This window comes from Zootermopsis nevadensis, unplaced genomic scaffold, assembly GCF_977971745.1.
Source record: "Zootermopsis nevadensis isolate Lab colony 2312 unplaced genomic scaffold, Znev_1.0 Znev_ptg000004l, whole genome shotgun sequence".
Classification (NCBI taxonomy): domain Eukaryota; kingdom Metazoa; phylum Arthropoda; class Insecta; order Blattodea; family Termopsidae; genus Zootermopsis; species Zootermopsis nevadensis.
In genome coordinates this window covers 2,755,701-2,775,162 of record NW_028259136.1, presented here as the reverse complement: position 1 = coordinate 2,775,162, position 19,462 = coordinate 2,755,701, and the positions used below count along the sequence as shown (strand labels likewise).

The window sequence follows — 19,462 nt, the reverse complement described above, 5'->3', positions numbered from 1 at the left end:
TTCAACACGTCAGACTGAAGCTTAAAAAATAATTTCGTATTGCAGCTGATCCGCGAAAAAATGTCCAGCTTAAAGTTAGGCGCCATTTTAAGTGCATCATTTCCGATGGTCATCCTATTACGCTTATGATGTCGATTGTGGTCTCGAACACTTCTGCCCTTGGGTCGATGATCATAAGCAACAGAGTTCGGGCTCCGTCTATTTCGGTTTGAGACTTCCTCAGGGTTCAGGATCGAACATCGGATTATAATTGGAGGTAGGATTTGAGGTTTTCACAGCCGTGGGGTACGAAGATGGCTGTATTCTGGGTTTGTAGCGCCGTGCAGTCTGGTGGAAGTTTACCAGCGTTTCAGAGGTACTTGCTGCCTCCATAATCATGGCAATGAGTCATCGTCCTGATGATGGAGGCAGCAAGGGCCTATGAAACTTCGGTAAACTTCCACCAGACTTCTCTGCGTAACAACCCTGAATACAGCCATATTCCTTCCTAGTTCGTCATTCGTAAAGGTTTTGATATTTCTCTTGCGGTGCCTTGTGGCCAGTGCAGTTGGTGTGAGGACATAGTTATGCCAACCAAGAAAACAGGGATCAAGCATGTTTGAGTGCTCACAACAACCCTGGCATCTAGTACGATACGTACGTGAATTATTGCGTGTAAGATAGAAGCTCGTCTGGTATGTACGAAGGTCCCGCAGATAAGCTACCTTGGCGTAGGTGTTGCGATGACGAAGCATGGAGAAGTCAGTGTACGGCACTGATAGAGTGGACTTGATGTTTCAGTAGTGGTTGCGGTCGTTGAACACGTGCAACCTGCCGTAACATTTCTCGCACGCAAGACCGGCCACTCGTCTCTCGGTGGGGTCCAGCATGAGAAACTTCACTATCCAGGGCGTGACCATTCCAGATGATGCTGCCTATAAAGACGTCGTCGTCATAGGTATGTACCGGCTTCAAAATATTGACCTTCACTAATGGCATTGCTAGAATTTCGATTGTATGCAGAGAGACCTGTACCAAGTATAGCTACTCCTTGGAGGTGCAGGAACACGCTGCCTGAAGACTGTTTGTGCTGGGGCTTGGGATCGTGGCACCGTCCACATTCGCTGAGGCACACGAGTAGTTTGGACCTATCGTAAGACGGGTCAGAGTAGGAACCGGACGTAGCTGATGTCTTGACTGGCGAGATTGCGGATTGTATGAGGGCTGGTAATTCCCGCGTATAAGTCTTTATGTGGAAACGTTTTTTTTTTGCGTCTTGAGAGACGAATCAGTCTGAACATGGAATATTAACAAATGTGAAATTATCAATTCTTGAAAATTATGCTTGTCGTACCTCTGGATTACACACTTTATAAACCGTGTTGGCTCCTTTAAAAACGAAGAATAAAAATGCAGTGTTAGACAGCTTCACTCAGCCAGGTGCTCAACTACCTGTCTCAACATAGCCTAGCTAGACCTGTGTTACAGTACAGTTTATCTGATCAGTTCTGCTATGTTCTGGTATATAGAGTACCACTGAACCATGAAAGTAAGACAAAGTGTTAACCATTTAACATGAACGTGGTTAGCAAGGTACATATCTTCAAATCTTATCGACTCAGAAGGTTGATTTAAGTGGCATTAACTTCCCAGATACATCAAAATAATAAAGATGCTACAAAATGTACCACTGTTCAAGTCCAGATGCTTGCAAATGGTGTTACATGCCATTATTCAACATTAATGCCATTTTTATCGTGCTGTGAATTTTCATTTCATAAACACAATAAGCCAAATGTAGACGAGTATTGGGTGTGAAATTAGAGCGTATCATTTACAAGTATCTACACTTTTCAACCAGACTCCAATTTCTGTGCTTTCATGTAGATCTCTCCAAGCTACACAGCTACGTCACCCAAGTACACCAGGTTCTGTTACAAAATCTTTGACAGTCAAAAATGTGTAGAATCAATTTATTCTTTCGGAATTTTGATAAAGTTACAAATTGACTTATAAAGGAGGTACTGGGACAGGAGACGTGTTCCAAAAAAGTGTAAGTTTTTCTCTTGTGTATTGCTTTTTCAGGGAATGGTCCCTCTGGTATAGCTCTTTCATACCTTTTAGCAGGAAATTGGCCTTATTATAACGGAGCAATTCACCCGGATGAAATGCTAACAGCACGACTTTCAGGTGCCCCTCCTGGGCGCTCTATTGTAAAACAGGATCTTCGTTTCTTGTCGCAGGTATGTGCAGTTTCTCTGGTGTACTAAATTGTTGTTTTCAGGCAACATTAGTTTCTCTGATACCGTCAACTGCTTATTTTATTTCTGCATAACTTTCAGTGGCAGATGCACTTACGTTGCCATTGCTTTGGTTAATGTGACGTGCTGGGAAGTATCAGGGTCACTCCATTAAACACCTATAAAGGACGAAGAGCATTTCAGTTAACTGTGTTAGTTAGTTAAGGTACTCAGGAAGATAAGACTTAGTAAGGACGAAATAAGTGGCGAACTTATAATATTATATAACGAGAAGCTGGATGAATTGTACGGGTGACCTAGCATAGTGAGGATAGTGAAATCTAAGATGCTCCGATGGACAGGACATGTGGCACGCGTGAGCGAGGCAAGGGGTACATACATAATTTTGGTGGGAAATTCTGGAAATATTGTGTGAAAAATACTTACGTGGTGTCAGAAAACATGCTTTGTTAATGTCATCAGTTTTTGGGAGTGATTATCACAGTGAACAACTGTTAGGCTTAATGAAGAACATAAAATCAAGAACCAGCTAACATCTGAGTGATGAACATTTGGAAGAATGCGAGTGAATCACAACGAGAGAAATTAAACCAGATGTTAAAATATATCTGAAACAAAAATTTTGCCAAATATTTCGCTAATGACTGATTTTGTTAAAGAAAGTTATTGAGGAATATGTGAACCTGTTTCTGGTACAGGTAGCTCTCGATTTATGCCGGGTATGCGTTCCTGGACGAACCGGCTTAAATTGAAACTCTTTTATAATGTAAATCGATGGGAAGTCAATGACATGCGTTTCCAGCACCCAAACATTGACGAGTAATATAATGGCATTACATTTAGAGCTCTTAAATAACGTAAATAAAATAAAGGGAATTTAAAAAAAATATGTTTTATACACTTAAAATCGGAAATTCGTTGGTCCCCGCGATTGACTGTGATTGATGTGTACAGTCATTTCTGCTGTTATGCGATAGTTGCATTCACGTAAGACGCCGACCTATAGAAAATCGCGTAATAAAAATAACCCCGGTACCTCCGCAGAGATTAAATTAGTCCCTTGAAAGGTTAAATCGCCAGGAATGAAATTGCATAAGAGCAAACTCGCATATGCAAAAGTCTGCATTTCACAAACAGATTTTACCGATTCATCGATCTCATTGGAGCCAATTCGCGTTAACGAAACATACGTAATTGCAGAGGTGACTGTATTTATAATTTTTATTCAAAATCAGCGATGTAAGAATTACGATTTAGTATAAGAATCCATACGAGATACATTGTAAAACGTTATAAATAATAGTAAAATATATTTTTTTCACTTTTTGAATTGCGGGTTTCAAAATCGTCGTTATTCTGAATCGGCGCAAATCGAGGGCTACCTGTAGTAAGTTGATAGATGCATGTTCAGTAATATGTATTTACATATAGCCTTGTGACCCATGAATCAATAATCAAGGATAAATGTGGAGAATGTTGAAACCCCCTGGTGTTGATACTTAAAATTCTCCTGGCAAACGAGAATTTACACATTATCACATATGATGTTGGTAAAGTTTTAAATTTGTTTAATGGTGCAGGGACTTGAAGGACGCTCGAACAACCCAGTTTCCTTGCTTATGGACACACTGAATCACCCGTGTGCAGACTTGGGATTGGAACTGCCTTCCTTGTTGGAATGGCACCACCATCCAGAGTGTCAGGTGGATCACATTGTGTTGGGAAAAGGTCCGCCTGGCGGATCTTGGCAGGTAATATACTTTATATTACTCTTAAAGAAGCAGATCAACTAACATTTCTGAGACATGGTCAGCCACTCCGGCTATTACCCTTTTGAACTCGAGTGACGTTTTCTTGGCCTCGGGTATCGGCCTACTAGGCCTGTCATACCTTGTATCAATTGTTGCATATGCAGCAGAAACTTGGACATTGGGAAGGAAGGAGATACAGAAGGTGGAAGCAATGGGTATGAAGTTTGTGAGGAGTGTGTTGGGTATGACAAGGAGGGATAGAGTCCGGAATGAGGGAGTTAGGAAACGAATGGATGTGAGGGGTGTGGTGGAGAGAGTAGAGGAAGCAAGAATGAAGTGGTATGGACACGTGAAGCGAATGGGAGAAGGGCGGATACCACGACACATGAAGATTTGTGTCTTCTGGGTTGTTGCGCTGTGTAGTATGGTCGATGTTTACCAACGTTTCATCGCCCTGATGACGGAGGCAGTATGACCTCTGAAACGTTGGTTAACATCGACCAGACTACACAGCACAACAACCCAGAAGACAGAAATTTTCATACTCACCGCCCTGATGATGGAGGCAGTACGACCTCTGAAACGTTGGTTAACATCGACCAGACTACACAGCGCAACAACCCACAAGAACAGAAAGCTTCATACTCATCGCCCTGATGACGGAGGCAGTATGACCTCTGAAATGTTGGTAAACATCAACCAGACTACACAGCGCAACAACCCAGAAGACAGAAATCTTCATACTCTGATGATGGAGGCAGTATGACCTCTGAAACGTTGGTTAACATCGACCAGACTACACAGCGCAACAACCCAGAAGACAGAAATCTTCATACTCTGATGACGGAGGCAGTATGACCTCTGAAATGTTGGTAAACATCGACCAGACTACACAGCGCAACAACCCAGAAGACAGAAATCTTCATACTCATCGCCCTGATGATGGAGGCAGTATGACCTCTGAAACGTTGGTAAACATTGACCAGACTACACAGCGCAACAACCCAGAAGACAGAAATATTCATACTCATCGCCCTGATGACGGAGGCAGTATGACCTCTGAAACGTTGGTAAACATCGACCAGACTACACAGCGCAACAACCCAAAAGACAGAAATCTTCATACTCACCGCTGTGAGAACCTCAAATCTTACATATTTAACTACATTTAAAGTAATAATCACAAGGAAAATAAGTTGAGTTGTGAGTGAAATTGATGATGGTGTAATCATTGCTAGAGCATCTTGTTGTATGGAGAAAATAATGACTACAATAAATTGTGGAGGTAAGTTATGTAATTCCACCTCAAGTTAGTGATAATATTAAAGAAGCCTGTTCCAAAACATGATTCTGTATTGGCTGTTTGCTTATCTGTGTTTTTTAATGTATTTTGGTGGCCTACTTTGCAATGCTGTTGTTGCGTGAGCCGTAATATATTCTTAAGATCACAGGAGGGCCCTTTGAACATGAGGTACAATTTAAATTCGTTTCTTTGAATGCTTAAATTTTCAGGCTTTAGCCAACATGGGATTTGAATATGTTGTCCCAAATGTTGGACTGATTTTCACACAGTACCTGTGTAAGATCCACTTATGATTTATGTATTTCAACCTATGATTCACTAAGAAGTCAAATTTCAATTTACATAATTTTTTAGGCTCAATTCAACATTGGACCTAAATATATTTTCTGAATAAGTCTGATACAGAACCAAAAAGCGTTAAAGATGATGTGATTACATTCATATCATTACACGATGATTTCTACAGGCAATGGATGGAAATATCCTGACGATTAGTCTAGGAAGTTGGATGGAACTGCCCGGTGTGGACTTTAGAGCGTGGGAAGCAGCTGGAAATACTGGCATGAGCAGTGGTCCCACTAGTTCACGTGACAGTCGTGCATCTGTTTCTTCGCTGGCACGTTACTACTATGACTACGTCCATAATCAGGGTCTCGCTAAATTTTTCCGGAACAGTTGCGTTGTAACATCTGTTCTTCCATTGGACACCTCACATTCCCAGGTACGTCATATATATAAGCTTTATAAAATAAAATAAAATTATTTACTATATATAATAGGTTCTTATTAAAATATTTTTCCTTGAGCACATTCAGTTTTAAATAACATTTTCATGTATCTTCTTTAAAAAAAATTATCTTCATTCACTGACTTCCACCTGCACACACAATAATATTGGTTACCGAGTTTATTCATGCAGTGTTCTGCTCGTCATTATTAGTTTGAGAATGACTGCTGTATGGCAACAGAAGACTTGCCATTGGATTGAATCCCCTTGCATTGGAAATCCTGGCATGAATAAATAATCTGGAAGGGAGATTTGGGAAGGGACAGGAATGTCACAGGATGCAAGATTGTACAGAACGCCCTGAAATATAATAATAATAATCCGTGGCGTAACAGCCCTCTGAGAGCCTAAGCCGACTAGCTGGCTGCTGGTCTCACGTTCACATGCCTAAGCAGAGGTGAACGATCATCCAACCAGATATAGGGTGACGTGTGGTCAGCACGACGAACCCCCAGCCATTGCTAGCTTTCCTGACCGGATTACGTTACTCATTGTAGCTCCCCAATTTCCTCACGATGCTGGGTTGGCACCGGTCCCAGACACCGGTCAAAAATCTCATGAGAAATTTCTTCTCCCCCAAGACTCGAACCAGCGTGCATTCCGTATCACCGGTCCGAAGCATGATGCCTCAGATCGCGCGGCTACGGCTTGGGATGTCCTGAAATATAAAGGAGCCCTAAATACTATATTACTTCACAGTAAAATGATACTACATAATATGTAGTACCGAAATCTACAATGTGTGGAGCATCATATATCAGCAACAGGCACAGCTCTGTGAATACATGTACAGTCCATGACTGTAATCTTGAGACTTGTGGGGTGAAGGAGGAAGGAGGAAAGATAGCGTCTGCCTTTAATGCTACGGACTTCCTGCATTCCTTGCAAGTCTCAAGATTACAGTCGTGGACTATATATTGGTCTAGTGTTGTATGTTTTCTTTCTGCATGAAGGAGAAATTATCATGCCTTTAGAAAGTTGGAATTAACCAAAAACCGGTGTATTAAATTACATATTTTACAGAATAAAGAAACCATTGATCCAGAAACAGGAGTTCAGCACTGTGAGCCTCGAGCACTGTGGCGGGTGGAAGGATTTGATTTGTCAGATGGCATCCCATTCTGTTACATATGCCGTCGAGTTGTATTGGCAACAGGCCAATCAGATCTCCCAAACAGGTTGGGTGTATCCGGAGAATTGAATAATCCCACGTGGGTTCTACATGACCTGAGGTCACTGGAGGCAGCACTGGACAGACTGGTAGAGGAGGAGGAGGGAGACCGAGAAGGCAAGTTACATTTTTATTTATTTATTTTTGACTGCAAATGGGTTTTTACCCGGTGGCAGTGGTCCTACATTAAGACACAACAAAACAATAAGACACAAAAAACATAAGACACAACAAAAACAATGCGATACAACAGAACAATGCGATACAACAAAACAATGAGCAAGAACAAAACAGTAAGACACAAAAAAACAATGAGACACAACAAAACAACACACCACACTCAAAATAAAACAACTCATAATATTACAAAACCATATAACCTAAAGTACATACCTTAAAAATTAATACCATCTAGACATAAGACAGTAACAGTAATGAATTACATACGTCATGAACTGATGCACTCACATTTCATCAGGACCTTCTCTACACTTCACTACACTTATGTAGCCTTCCCATCCTCACCCCAATTTACCCCCCTTCACTGCACCCATCCATATATTCCCTTTACTTTACCTCATTTATCACTTTTCTAACCTTCTTTCTAAAAGTACTTGGTTTACAGGAGAGAGTCCCTAAAACATCAGCAGGTAGCTGGTTCCAGAGTTGGATGGTCCTATTTACATGGATCTAGCACCCAAATTTTACCTACTGTCTGGCTCATGAAGATGCCTCTGGAATGGATGTTAATCAATTTTTTTATTTTTGAGATGGATGCTGAATTTTATGTACGGTTCAATATCAACACAGTAACCTGTAATATATTGTGCCAAATTGTGAAGGGGAACCTACACAGACCTGCAATGTCAGCGCTTTGTGTGTGTTGGTTTAATTAACTTCCTAAAATTAAATTTATTTGGGTTTGAGGATGTAGACATACTTGTAACCACAGTAATACCATTATATCATTGTAAACAGGATACTGTAAAAAAAATTGCATTTCTTGGATTCAGGAGTTCCAACTGAGCCGCGTTGTGATCCTGTTTTGATTGTGGGTGCGGGACTTAGTGCAGCTGATGCAGTAATAGCAGCCAGATTTCGGTCACTCCCTATTCTGCATGTCTTCAGGAAGAAGGCAGGCGCATTGGGGAAGCAGCTACCAGAAAACATGTACCCAGAATATCACAAGGTCTGTCTAAGGTAGCAGCCTAGTGTCTGGCCTAGATTTGTTAAACAGTCTGATTCTTTCTTCTATACCAGCTATGTTCTCAAAAACCCTCAGTCTGAATTCTTCCATTAATATAATAAATCAGGTTTTATAGTTGTACAAAACAATGGGTAAAATTATGGTTTGTGTATTTTAACCTTTACATATTTAGACAGCAACGATTCCTCAAATTAGTCTATCTCATTGTGAATTCAATTTGGATTTGTTACAGGCATTCCCAAACATCCGAACTTGTCACATTTTTTAAGGATTTATCAGCTACCTTTATATTATGATTTTTCCTGTAGTTTGTTGACGAGACATGAATGTACCCTTAGTTCTTTGCGTTTACTTACAGGCCAATTCCCTTACTAACATCTAATTGATCTTCTGTGTTTTATTTATGCCATTTATATTTTGATCAAATAAATTTTCACCAGAAACTGATGCATCCCATTCATTTCCAGTCCCTCTCTTTCATCTCGTATTGTCCTAATTGCAATTTCTCAAAGCCAAATTGAAAACGGTGGTGATAAAACATCTTTCATTAGGGTAGGAATGGCTTTATGAGTCACATCCAGCCACTTGGTGGAGAATAATGATCAAGGATTGTATCCGATACCTTAATTATTTTTTTTAGGTACATCAGATGATGGGCGATGGTGGAGCGACTTACCCATGTTACACAGCCCTGGCAGAACACAGGGTACTGGAAATCTCATCAGATCATAAAGTGTGTGTGGTTGGACCAGATAATGTAGCTTCTGTGCACAGGGTATCGGTAGTAGCAATTCTTATAGGGTCACGGCCCGATTTGAATTTTCTACCTCCTGGGCTTGGTCTGGGTAGAAAGCCTTCAGAGCCAATTGACTGTCGATCAAACCCCATTGACGTGGACCCTTACACCCACGGAGTCGTCAGGGCTCCTCCAGGCATGTATACTTTAGGGCCACTTGCCGGTGATAACTTTGTGAGATTTCTCCAAGGTGGTGCTGTTGCTATTTCAAGTCATGTTAATAAAGAACTACAACACCAAACAGTTTTGTGACCTGGCACTTCTTGGATCTTCAAGGGGCATGTGTTTTGATAGTCCCCCGAAGGATTGGTTATTTGGTATGCCACGAAAATATAAACCGGTGTGTTCTGCACAACCTTTATTTCTGATCTGACAATCATGTCTTGTTTTTCGAGGTTATAATGACATTAAATCACTTTCTAGCTCTTTAAAGACTGTTGTTGGGTTTGCGCATTTAAATAACCAATTTGCTGGAATTATATTACCAAAAATGGAGTTTCTTGTTTTGTCAGCTAGGTTTCAAACTGAAGTCAGAAAGTTTGAAAAATGTTTATGTCTGCACAGTACACCTGCTTTTGGTAATGAATGTCAACCTCATTGGTATTAGTAGAGTGTACTTGCTGTAATGCCAGTTGTCATTTTCTATGTTGCTATTTTTATGACAGTATCTGTAAGGCATGATCACTCTGTCTAGAATGAATTGTGTTAATTTGGAATTCAAAATCGGAGTGCTTTATACGTACATGCGATGTTTATCGACCCTGTTACACAGAATAATAGTTAACACATGCAGGTGATTAGTATGGTGAAATTAACTATTTAAACTTTTGTGCGAATTTAACACAAAACTGTGTGAAAATTCTTGTGTTCAGGAGATGGTGTTCAAAGGGGGCACCGGATTACCACACGTTTGCAGTATCAGTTGATTATGATGCACCTACTGTAATTGATGACATAATTTATGAAAATCAGATTGTTCCCACTTGAACATACTGTCATTCATGTAATCTACATAGCAGTTCATAGTACAGAACTGGAGTCTTCAGCACCATTATTACTAGGGTTTGGATGTTCATGACCTAAAAAACCGAGAAATATGCCCCAAAAAATAGCTAAATATGACCTAATTTGTTATATAAAATTTTTTGCTAAAACTAAAATAAAGCATTTTGTATTACGATCATGTTATTTATTTACATATGCATGTACAACTACTGCATTACTTGATTTCCTAGAAATTTTAATCCAAAACCTCAGTCGCTTTAAGTTGTAAATGCCTCGTTTTGGATCAGCATTAGATGTTGAGAATACATGTTCCTATAAAAAGAAGATAAATGTAAAAGAAGAGCCTTTTATGCTTATCAAATTCATTAATTACAAATAAATAAAATTCAAAATATGTACCTTTCTTCATTCTCCTTTCTTGGTAGCATTACAATATCTATAACGATGTGCATTTTCAAGGTCTCGAACGAAAATCTTTGATTGTCGCTCAATATGTACTTGTTCCTTTTGACATTGCACGACATCACTGGAGAATATTTGAAGACGGTTAAATTATTACTCCAAACTTTCACGTACATCTGCGCCAACTGCTTCTAGGCGAGAAATTATAGTTGCTATGCCTCCATCAACTTGTCGACTTCTGTCTAATTTCTTCGGAAACTGTGCCATATACGGTGCAGGGCCCATTACAAAAAGGAGGATATTGTCTCACTTAAGAAGGAACCAGAACGGTCAGCAAAGAGCGTGCCAATAACGACATTCGCTACATATCTGCCGCAGACATCCGTTGTTCCATCAATCGAAACCCAAATCTTATTGTCGCCGACAGTACATGTAATTCTTTTTAGAACATCTTCATAACAGGAAGGTAACTTGTTTTTTTATAGTGCTGATTCGTCTGGAATTAACTGAGTCATGCATTTCTCCAAGAAAGTTTTAAACTGCTCATTGTTCACTTTGTTCAGTTGGCAGACACCGTCATTTCACACAGGTCCTTTGAAAATTCTGATGTTTTGTTTGATGGCGAAGGTGTCGCAGTGTTAGTGAACAGAAGTCGTTGCTCGCTTTGATGACTGGTTTGTCGGCTCAAATTATTTTTATGTTTTGGCATATCACAATGTTGTTGCACATTAAATCGCTTACCAGCTGTAACTTTGACTTCACAAAGTTTACAGAACAGAATTGTTGCATCAGAACTAAAATATTCCTCGCCAAAATCTTTAATGAAACCTCATAACTTCGCGCTTTCAGAACACTTAACTTTTGGCATCTTAACTAACTGAAGGATTCACTGTAAATGCCTGAGAAATGTAGTCACAAACAAGAATTTTATTCTTATAATATAACCAAAATATGCATTTTAACTACAAATATGACCAAAATGTACATATATATGAAAAATAAATGTCTAATTGTGATTAGAATAACCCAACTAGTGTTTAATTTCAGTTTACAATGAAAATAGAAGTCTGAATAAAAATATGATGTCAAACATCCGAACCCTAATTATTACTGTCAAATGTATATATTTAATATATATCACATTATGTAAAACTATTTTATTTGACTGGTAACTGTAAGTGAATGTACATTCAAAGAGTAGGAATGTGAATTTAAGATGGAGCAGAATGTCATGATTCTTATTTTGTAAACCAGGGGACCGAATGATCTAAGCCTGATTCCAGATCTTCATGTCTCAGCTGATGTTCATTTACCAAATTTAAGCTGGTTATTGTGTTAGTCATCATCCTGTCAGTGGGAGTGAATTGAATCCTGTGCTACAGACAATCTCACATCTGCAGTTGATTTCTGTCTCATTCAGTTAAAAGAGTAAAGGATAAGTACTGTTATAAAGTAGCGAATTGTGGATGATGTTGATTAATGCAGATATTATTTATTAAAGAAAATAAAAACCACGTTTTTTTAGCTTTCATAAATTATTACCCAAATCTTAATTTTTTTGTAAAGGTAGAGTTGTCCCTGGTACTTATTAAGCAACATGCCATGAACATGTATAAGGAGTGGAGGCATAATGCTACTCTTTGTTAACCTCAGCACTGGATGGAGGCGAGTGGTCAGCTTCATGCCCCATCCTCTTTATGCCCAAAGAAATAGCCCCAGTACCCATTGGATTGGGGGCTGGGAAGGCCTGAGACCTATTCTGGTTGTGGTAGATAAGAAGAAAATTTCTTGCCCTTGCTGAGAATAAAACCCCTATTATTCAGCCCATATCACAGTCACTCTGAACTAATAATAGCATGAGGGATTTGGACATATCCTTGAGAACAACCTAGAAAAGAAAATTTGTTGATGTTTAACCCCAACACGCATAAACACGGAGTAGGGTCCATAAGCCTGCAATCCATTTTATCTCCCTGAAAAAGGAAAATAGGCTAAAAGATTGGACAGGTTTAAATCTGGTGACCAAGGACTCCTCAGTCCTTAACAAATGTTTACCAGATATTTCAAGTAGTACCTTGTGTGGACTGTAGCATTATACTGCAAGAGCTAATTTCTTTTATTGTCCAAACAACTCGATCTAGTCCCGCGCCGTAGCCGTGCGGTCTGAGGCATCGTGCTTCAGACCTGTGATACGAAATGCGCGCTGGTTCGAGTCTCGGGGGAGAAGAAATTTTCTCATGAGCTTTCGACCAGTGTATGGGACTGGTACCAACCAAGCATCATGAGGAAATTGGGGAGCTACAATGAGTAGCGTAATCCGGTCATGAAAGCTAGCAGTGGCTGGGGGTTCGTCGTGCTGACCACACGTCACCCTATATCTGGTTGGATGATCGTTCACCTCTGCTTAGGCATGTGAACGTGAGGCCAGTAGTCAAGCTAGTTGGCTTGGCTCTCTGGAGCTGTTATGCCACAGATTTAATTTTTAATATAACAACTCAATCTTTGTGTTGAGACTGTGTTCTTAGAAAAACAGGACTAGTAGTGTTCATTATTTGTATAGCAACTCCGATGTGAATCAAGAAGTCCACTGAACACAGATTCCTAAAACCACATACTATATTTAATTTTTACATCTGTCAATATAAGAGGTTGTAGTAATGGTTTTGTAGGTTCACAGCTTTAACCCTTTCAGATATAAAGTTCATCTAAATAATAATTTAAAATTTAGTTCCTACATCAAGGGAAACATATATATATATATATAATGATATTGAGTTGTTGAATGTTGAAGTAGGTGGTACATATAAGTTATCTCCAGGAAGGTAGTTTTTTTTTTAGTACAGCACAAGAAAAATTATTACATAGACAAATACAGATCAAAAACATGTTTTAGTAAATAAATGAAATGTTTTATTTTTAATTTTAAAAATATCAGCACTATGAAATCACATATTTAAAAGGTCTCTGCAAATTTTAACATATATATTTGAAATGTAATTTTCGTCAAAAACTAGTTTAGTAACTGAAAAACACGACGCTCTTTTCATAACGTGTCGAAATTACTAGGCGGTCTACAAAGGTCAATACTAAACTAATTCACCCGAAGCCGAAAGAAACGTGCTTATAACATTATGCTTATGTTGGCAACATTACATGGACGTTTAGAATGATGGAAGATGCAATTTCATCAGGAACTGCAGTATAATCCAAAATACCCATTCTCCACTCCCGTGAAGCAGTCCTAATACTGCAACGGAATATGGATTGCTGTAGAACTTAGGCTTAGGGCATGTGTAATGATCTTATATTTTCATAAGATGGTGACACTGGTTATGGAACCGGATGTGCAATTAATAATGTTGATTCTTATTGGTGAATTACAGGGGAGAAACTAAGATCATTGATTGGTTAATATTCCTTTTAAATTACAGTTGGTGAAATTGTTTCAAACTGGAAAGTGTAACGGTTATCAGTTGTAATAATGGCCCAAAATGTTAACCCACTTGTGAGTGCTTCAACTACTGATACAAAGACGGATGAAGAGACACACAGTCATTCCCAAGATAATCATTCTGTAACGAAAAGGTAGGTATTTTGTGCTTGCGTTAAGTACACCAATGAAAGATGGCCCTCATCTACAAATATTTGGAGTAATAACTCGTTTTAAAAAACATTTCAAATGATATTAAATTTATGAGTGAAAAATGCATTATATCGTTACAGTAACGTAATTTATATACAGAACACAATTTATTTTGAAAATACATGCCCATAATTATGAACTTTAAGTTACGATTTCTTTATTCCCAAAATTAATGCACGATTTTTATTTTCCTTTCGTAGGTTGCAAAAGGAATTGATGGAATTAATGGTACGTATGGCCTGACGGAAGCAATGTATAAAAATTATTTTTGCTTAGGTTCTTGCAGGACTTATTTAGTTCAGTATTTTATTCTTGTATCTCTAATGCAAGTTCACTGTTTCTCATGTCAGTGATGGATTCTTTTGATTTGTTGTATTGATTTATAAAGTGGGTAAAAAATAACTTTACTGAATTATATGTTTTTCTTTAGAGTATGTTAATTATTTTGTGTAATTCCCCTTACCATTCTTTCCATAATTCATTTGGCATTATTAACAATAAATGACATCAGGTCAAGCAGTAGTTCTTACAAGAGTTTATGTTGTTGAATCTGTTAAGATAGTAAACCTTAGTCTTCTTATAAATATATTAACTTTGTGTTTTGTGCAGCTATTACCTTATGAAATTTGAAATATTCCTTCTTCATTCACCTGCCTAAACAACTGAAAAGAGAACCAATGTTTGATTTTAGATTCAAACATAGGTGGCCTCTGGAACTATTTTGGAGCCTACTACAAACTGAACTCTTTCAGAACAATACAACATTATTTTATACAGTGTGTCACACCATTGTCAGAAACCTTCAAACTTAGTCACTGAGCTATTGTAGGTTATAATGTTATGTGTGCCAAGTAAGCTGAAATTGAATTATTTTATCTCCTCCCCTAAAGCAGCCCACCTTCAGGTAGAATGGTCTTATCACAAAAGCTAACCATGAGATAAGAATGTTTGTCAAACCTTAAATAAAATATCACATTTCTGCAAGAGTGACTAATGATAAAAACATTTTTACATAAAATATAAAACAAAAAGATCTGTATTCTTAAATAAAATTTCTTTAATGTCTTGCACAAATTAATTATAAGAAAGAATTATATCTTCTTTTGTGCAGGATAGTTCTAGGTAGATTTTGTTGTGCAGCAAATAAATGTTAAGAGCAATGAATTACAAAGAACATATTTGGAAATTGTTTACTCCCATTCAGAGTACACTTTTAACTGTTACATACTATCACAAAACCATTTATTTACTTTCTTCATATGATTATATTGCAGTTACATGTAGATTACGAGCCATAATGCTTTGAGTTCTACCTATGACTTTTCTTTCAGATAAATACAGATAAAAGTGTATCAGCATTTCCTGAAGGAGAAAGCCTTTTTAAGTGGATAGGAACCATTTCTGGTCCTAAGGGAACGGTAAGTACTGTTAAATATAGTGAACTTCAGCAGCACTACACAGAGTCCATCTCCTAGTAAGTAATGTACTTATGATAAATGTCTGTTTGTGTAACAAGTGATGGCAATGTTGATAATGAACAAAATTGTGCGTACCTGGCACTTTATAAAGTACAGCTTGACTGAGGAATATCATGTTATTGCATTCAGATGTAATATATTTATAATTACATATATTATGCAATACAAATTAATTCTGCATTAACTAATAAAAGTTAAAATTCTTAAACATGAATTGACCTTCAGTGTGCTTGTTATTGAAAACAAGACAGCAGCATTTATTTGATTGATGCAGGCTGGGTTGGCTTAACTGCTTTGTTTATTTGCAACTTTTAATAAATTGAACAAATGAAACCTTATTACTCCAAACGAGATGTAATGATTCAGCTGTCATGACTTGGTTGCCAGAGCCTCATTTATAAAAAGGGGGTGCACGACATGGCATCACGATTGGAAAGGTTTTCTCTTGTTAATAATCAGTTACACCCCTCAATCCACTGTTGATATTTCCAATTGTGAGTAACTGTTGGAGAAAGGCAGATGTATTGAATTGTGTGCAAAAGTAGACAAATGAGTTTGATTGGAACGCTGCAGTCAGGTTTTGCATTTGCCTGATAAAATTTACTACAGAATCGTTTCATACAATGCAAGAAGCGAAGAGTGATAAAATTGATGTGCTAGTTTTATATATATATATATATATACACACATATATATATGTTACCAATATGGCCCAGGTTTGGTAACCTCTTACTAATTTGAGAGAATAATGCACCCTTCACTTTAGGCAGAGGCTTTCCAAAAGGAAGGAGACTCCTAAAATGTCGAATTGTAGGACAAAAATATCTGCATAAAATGTACAGTTTTGGTGTCCCCTCCTTACAGAAAACCAGAAACAAAGTTTGACACATGTGGGCATGCATTATTGTGCCGAAGGAAAAGTGCATTTGTTGTTTCTCTGGCCAATGTGTGTGTGTGTGTGTGTATGTGTATGTATGTATATATATATATATATACACACACATTGGTATAACATAATTTCCAAAGACAGACATTTCACATAACATTGGCCAGAGAAACAACAAATGCACTTTTCCTTCGGCACAATAATGCATGCCCACATGTGTCAAACTTTGTTTCTGGTTTTCTGTAAGGAGGGGACACCAAAACTGTACATTTTATGCAGATATTTTTGTCCTACAATTTGACATTTTAGGAGTCTCCTTCCTTTTGGAAAGCCTGTGCCTAAAGTGAAGGGTGCATTATTCTCTCAAATTAGTAAGAGGTTACCAAACCTGGGCCATATTGGTAACATATATATGTGCGTTAACCTGTCTCATGACGTAGATATCAGTATTATAAACACTGATTGATCAATTTTTGGGAACTTCGTATGAATGTCTATTTTGGTACTTTTAACTTTCATCAATATCAACATGGTGGCCATGCGTGCTTGTGAAATGGCGATAACACTCAACACTCGGTGTAGGGTTATGACATTTTGTGAAATGATCTGAAAATTTTTCTGTAAGTTGTATTGTTTCTGTTTTTGATAGGTGTATGAAGACTTGACTTTCAAATTGTGCTTGGAGTTCCCTCATAGTTACCCATTTAGTGCTCCAGTTGTCAAATTTATTACATCAATCTTCCATCCTAACATTGATCAGCTTGGAAACATCTGTCTTGATATTCTGAAAGAGAAGTGGTCGGCTTTGTATGATGTCCGAACAATTCTCTTATCCATTCAATCTCTTTTAGGAGGTAAGTTAAAACTATAGTCATACATTGCCAAAAATGTGGAATATGGGTACACAATACAGCAACAGATCTTTGATGGTCAACCTGATAAATATATAATACATGCTCTTACTTAAGCAGATTATAGTTCCTCAGTTGTTCAAGAATATCCTGCCATTTGGATCCTGTCTTGAATTGGTGTAATTCAGTTAACATCTTCAGAACCTATTTCTCTTAGATCCATTTTAATATTATTCTCCTGTATGTACCAGTGCCTCCCAGTTTGTTTTCCAACCAAAAGTATGCATTTCTTGTTTCCCTAATGGCATGTGCAAGCATAGGTTTAAGATTTTTGAATGTAATATTAATTCACATAAATCTTCTCACCATATGGAAATTTTGAGAATGTTTGACCTTTCATAGTACCCTGTTGCTCTTACTGTTCAATGTACCTTTTTCATTTCAAAGATTCCGAATACAACATCTGGTAACCTGTTGTCTCTTTCCTTGTTGATGCTTTTATCATGTTAATATAATTTACAACTTCCCGCAAAGATAATGTGAAAATAACATCTGCTACGACTCTGAGGCGGGTTTTCTGTTCACGTGTTAAGCCAGTTCAATTCTTTTTCAGAACCCAACAATGACAGTCCAATGAACGCACAAGCGGCTGTTCTATGGCCAGACAAGGTTGAAATGAGACATCGTGTTCTCGCTGAGCACAAGAAGAGTGAATCACAGTGAAATTTACAGATGACGTCTGAATTAAAGACCACGTGATCTGTGACTTGTCGTGTTTTGAAATTGTCACCAGTGTTTCTAGTTTTTTTGCAGTGCATGCAACTAAGAACCACATCGATATTTGTTGATTTGATATTGTTTTTCACAGATTTTTAAAACTATTTATTTTCAATTTCTTCAGCATGCATATCGTTATAATTTTGAATAACAGTCGCATCTGACCACACTGTATGATTGTACATGTTGGATATTCTTACATGCCTTTGTTTTTCATACATTTGGAATGGCCTTTTCAAAACTATGGTTTATTTCAGTGTGTCAAGTCTTTGGTCAGTAGAACATAGTACAAATTTTTCAGTAGTGCCATCATATAAACAGAAATAGTGTTTGTGTAATTTTTTTATAAACTTTCATAAGCATAAATAAAATTCTGAATTTTAATAGTAATATTTGAGATATTCATGTGGTACAGGGAATAAATTTGTAGCTAAATTTATTCTGTTGCTGCAGTAGTCATTAAAACCAAATGTGCAAAACTAAGATACACACTTGCCGAGTCCTCTGAGACATTTATAGTTGTAATTTTTTCCATTTGTCATGTCATGACGTGTCTATTTCCCTTTCTTCAGATATAATCTATAGAAAATCAAAATGTTTTTTATTTTAAAAATATGTTTTATTTGTATATTAATAGATAATATAGCCGTTCTGCAGAATACAATATCTAATGTATATGTGTTACCCTTTTGCATACGATGAGTAAAATACAAATTGAAGTTCCTTTCCACTGGTGTACATTTTCATTCATGTGTGAAATTCTATAATGTTAAAATTATAAATAGTGTGAAAACTAAATAATGTTTTCATAAAATGTATCTTATTTTCCTTTTGCCCTATTGACTTCTATTACAATGAATTATTCCTACAAAATCATGTATGTAAAAATGGGATTTCCCAGTAATAATTCTCTGTATCTTGTACTAGTATGATTATACTTAGTACAGATTATTAATTCCATGAGTGTTATTTACCCCAACCACTTATAAATTGTTTGTAACATAATGAAATTATTAGTATTAATTTTTTTTATGTTTCTGTGTAGTCATTGAATTCTATACAGAGAAATTTCCATCCCACAGCTCTTTTGAGCTGTGGTGCTTCAGAGGACAATCCGCACGTACAAAATAGGGTTTCTTGCTGACAAGGTTTGAACTTGAGGGGC

The 19,462-nt window shown here is 37.5% G+C and overlaps 2 protein-coding genes across 7 annotated transcripts in view; both read left to right on the top strand.

The window, feature by feature from the left end:
- LOC110830835 (oxidative stress-induced growth inhibitor 1) overlaps positions 1-12,186 on the top strand; it is a 35,415-nt gene extending 23,229 nt beyond the window's left edge. For 5 of the 6 annotated variants that reach the window (XM_022066150.2, XM_022066154.2, XM_022066148.2 and 2 more), the window contains 7 exons: positions 781-937; positions 2,065-2,222; positions 3,821-3,991; positions 5,761-6,015; positions 7,105-7,369; positions 8,266-8,441; positions 9,100-12,186. In XM_022066150.2, the coding sequence (XP_021921842.1) occupies positions 868-937; positions 2,065-2,222; positions 3,821-3,991; positions 5,761-6,015; positions 7,105-7,369; positions 8,266-8,441; positions 9,100-9,507 (1,503 nt within the window). In that variant the 5' untranslated portion in view covers positions 781-867 and the 3' untranslated portion in view covers positions 9,508-12,186. The remainder of the gene's footprint in view (positions 1-780; positions 938-2,064; positions 2,223-3,820; positions 3,992-5,760; positions 6,016-7,104; positions 7,370-8,265; positions 8,442-9,099) is intronic. The other variant, XM_022066149.2, reaches the window with a different exon arrangement.
- A 1,854-nt stretch (positions 12,187-14,040) lies between these two features.
- Positions 14,041-19,027, top strand: vih (ubiquitin conjugating enzyme vih). Its single transcript, XM_022066194.2, has 5 exons — positions 14,041-14,247; positions 14,506-14,533; positions 15,637-15,723; positions 17,319-17,523; positions 18,134-19,027. Exons 1-5 carry the CDS (start codon positions 14,144-14,146, stop codon positions 18,241-18,243), a joined length of 534 nt encoding a protein of 177 aa, XP_021921886.1. The 5' UTR covers positions 14,041-14,143; the 3' UTR covers positions 18,244-19,027.
- Positions 19,028-19,462: the final 435 nt, after the last annotated feature.

What these genes read in the sequence shown, in the direction of transcription:
- vih (XM_022066194.2), top strand. Translation starts at nt 14,144, where the DNA reads ATGGCCCAAAATGTTAACCCACTTGTGAGTGCTTCAACTACTGATACA. An exon ending in AATCATTCTGTAACGAAAAG is followed by an intron (nt 14,248 to 14,505) that starts GTAGGTATTTTG and finishes TTCCTTTCGTAG; the next exon opens with GTTGCAAAAGGAATTGATGG. An exon ending in CATTCAATCTCTTTTAGGAG is followed by an intron (nt 17,524 to 18,133) that starts GTAAGTTAAAAC and finishes ATTCTTTTTCAG; the next exon opens with AACCCAACAATGACAGTCCA.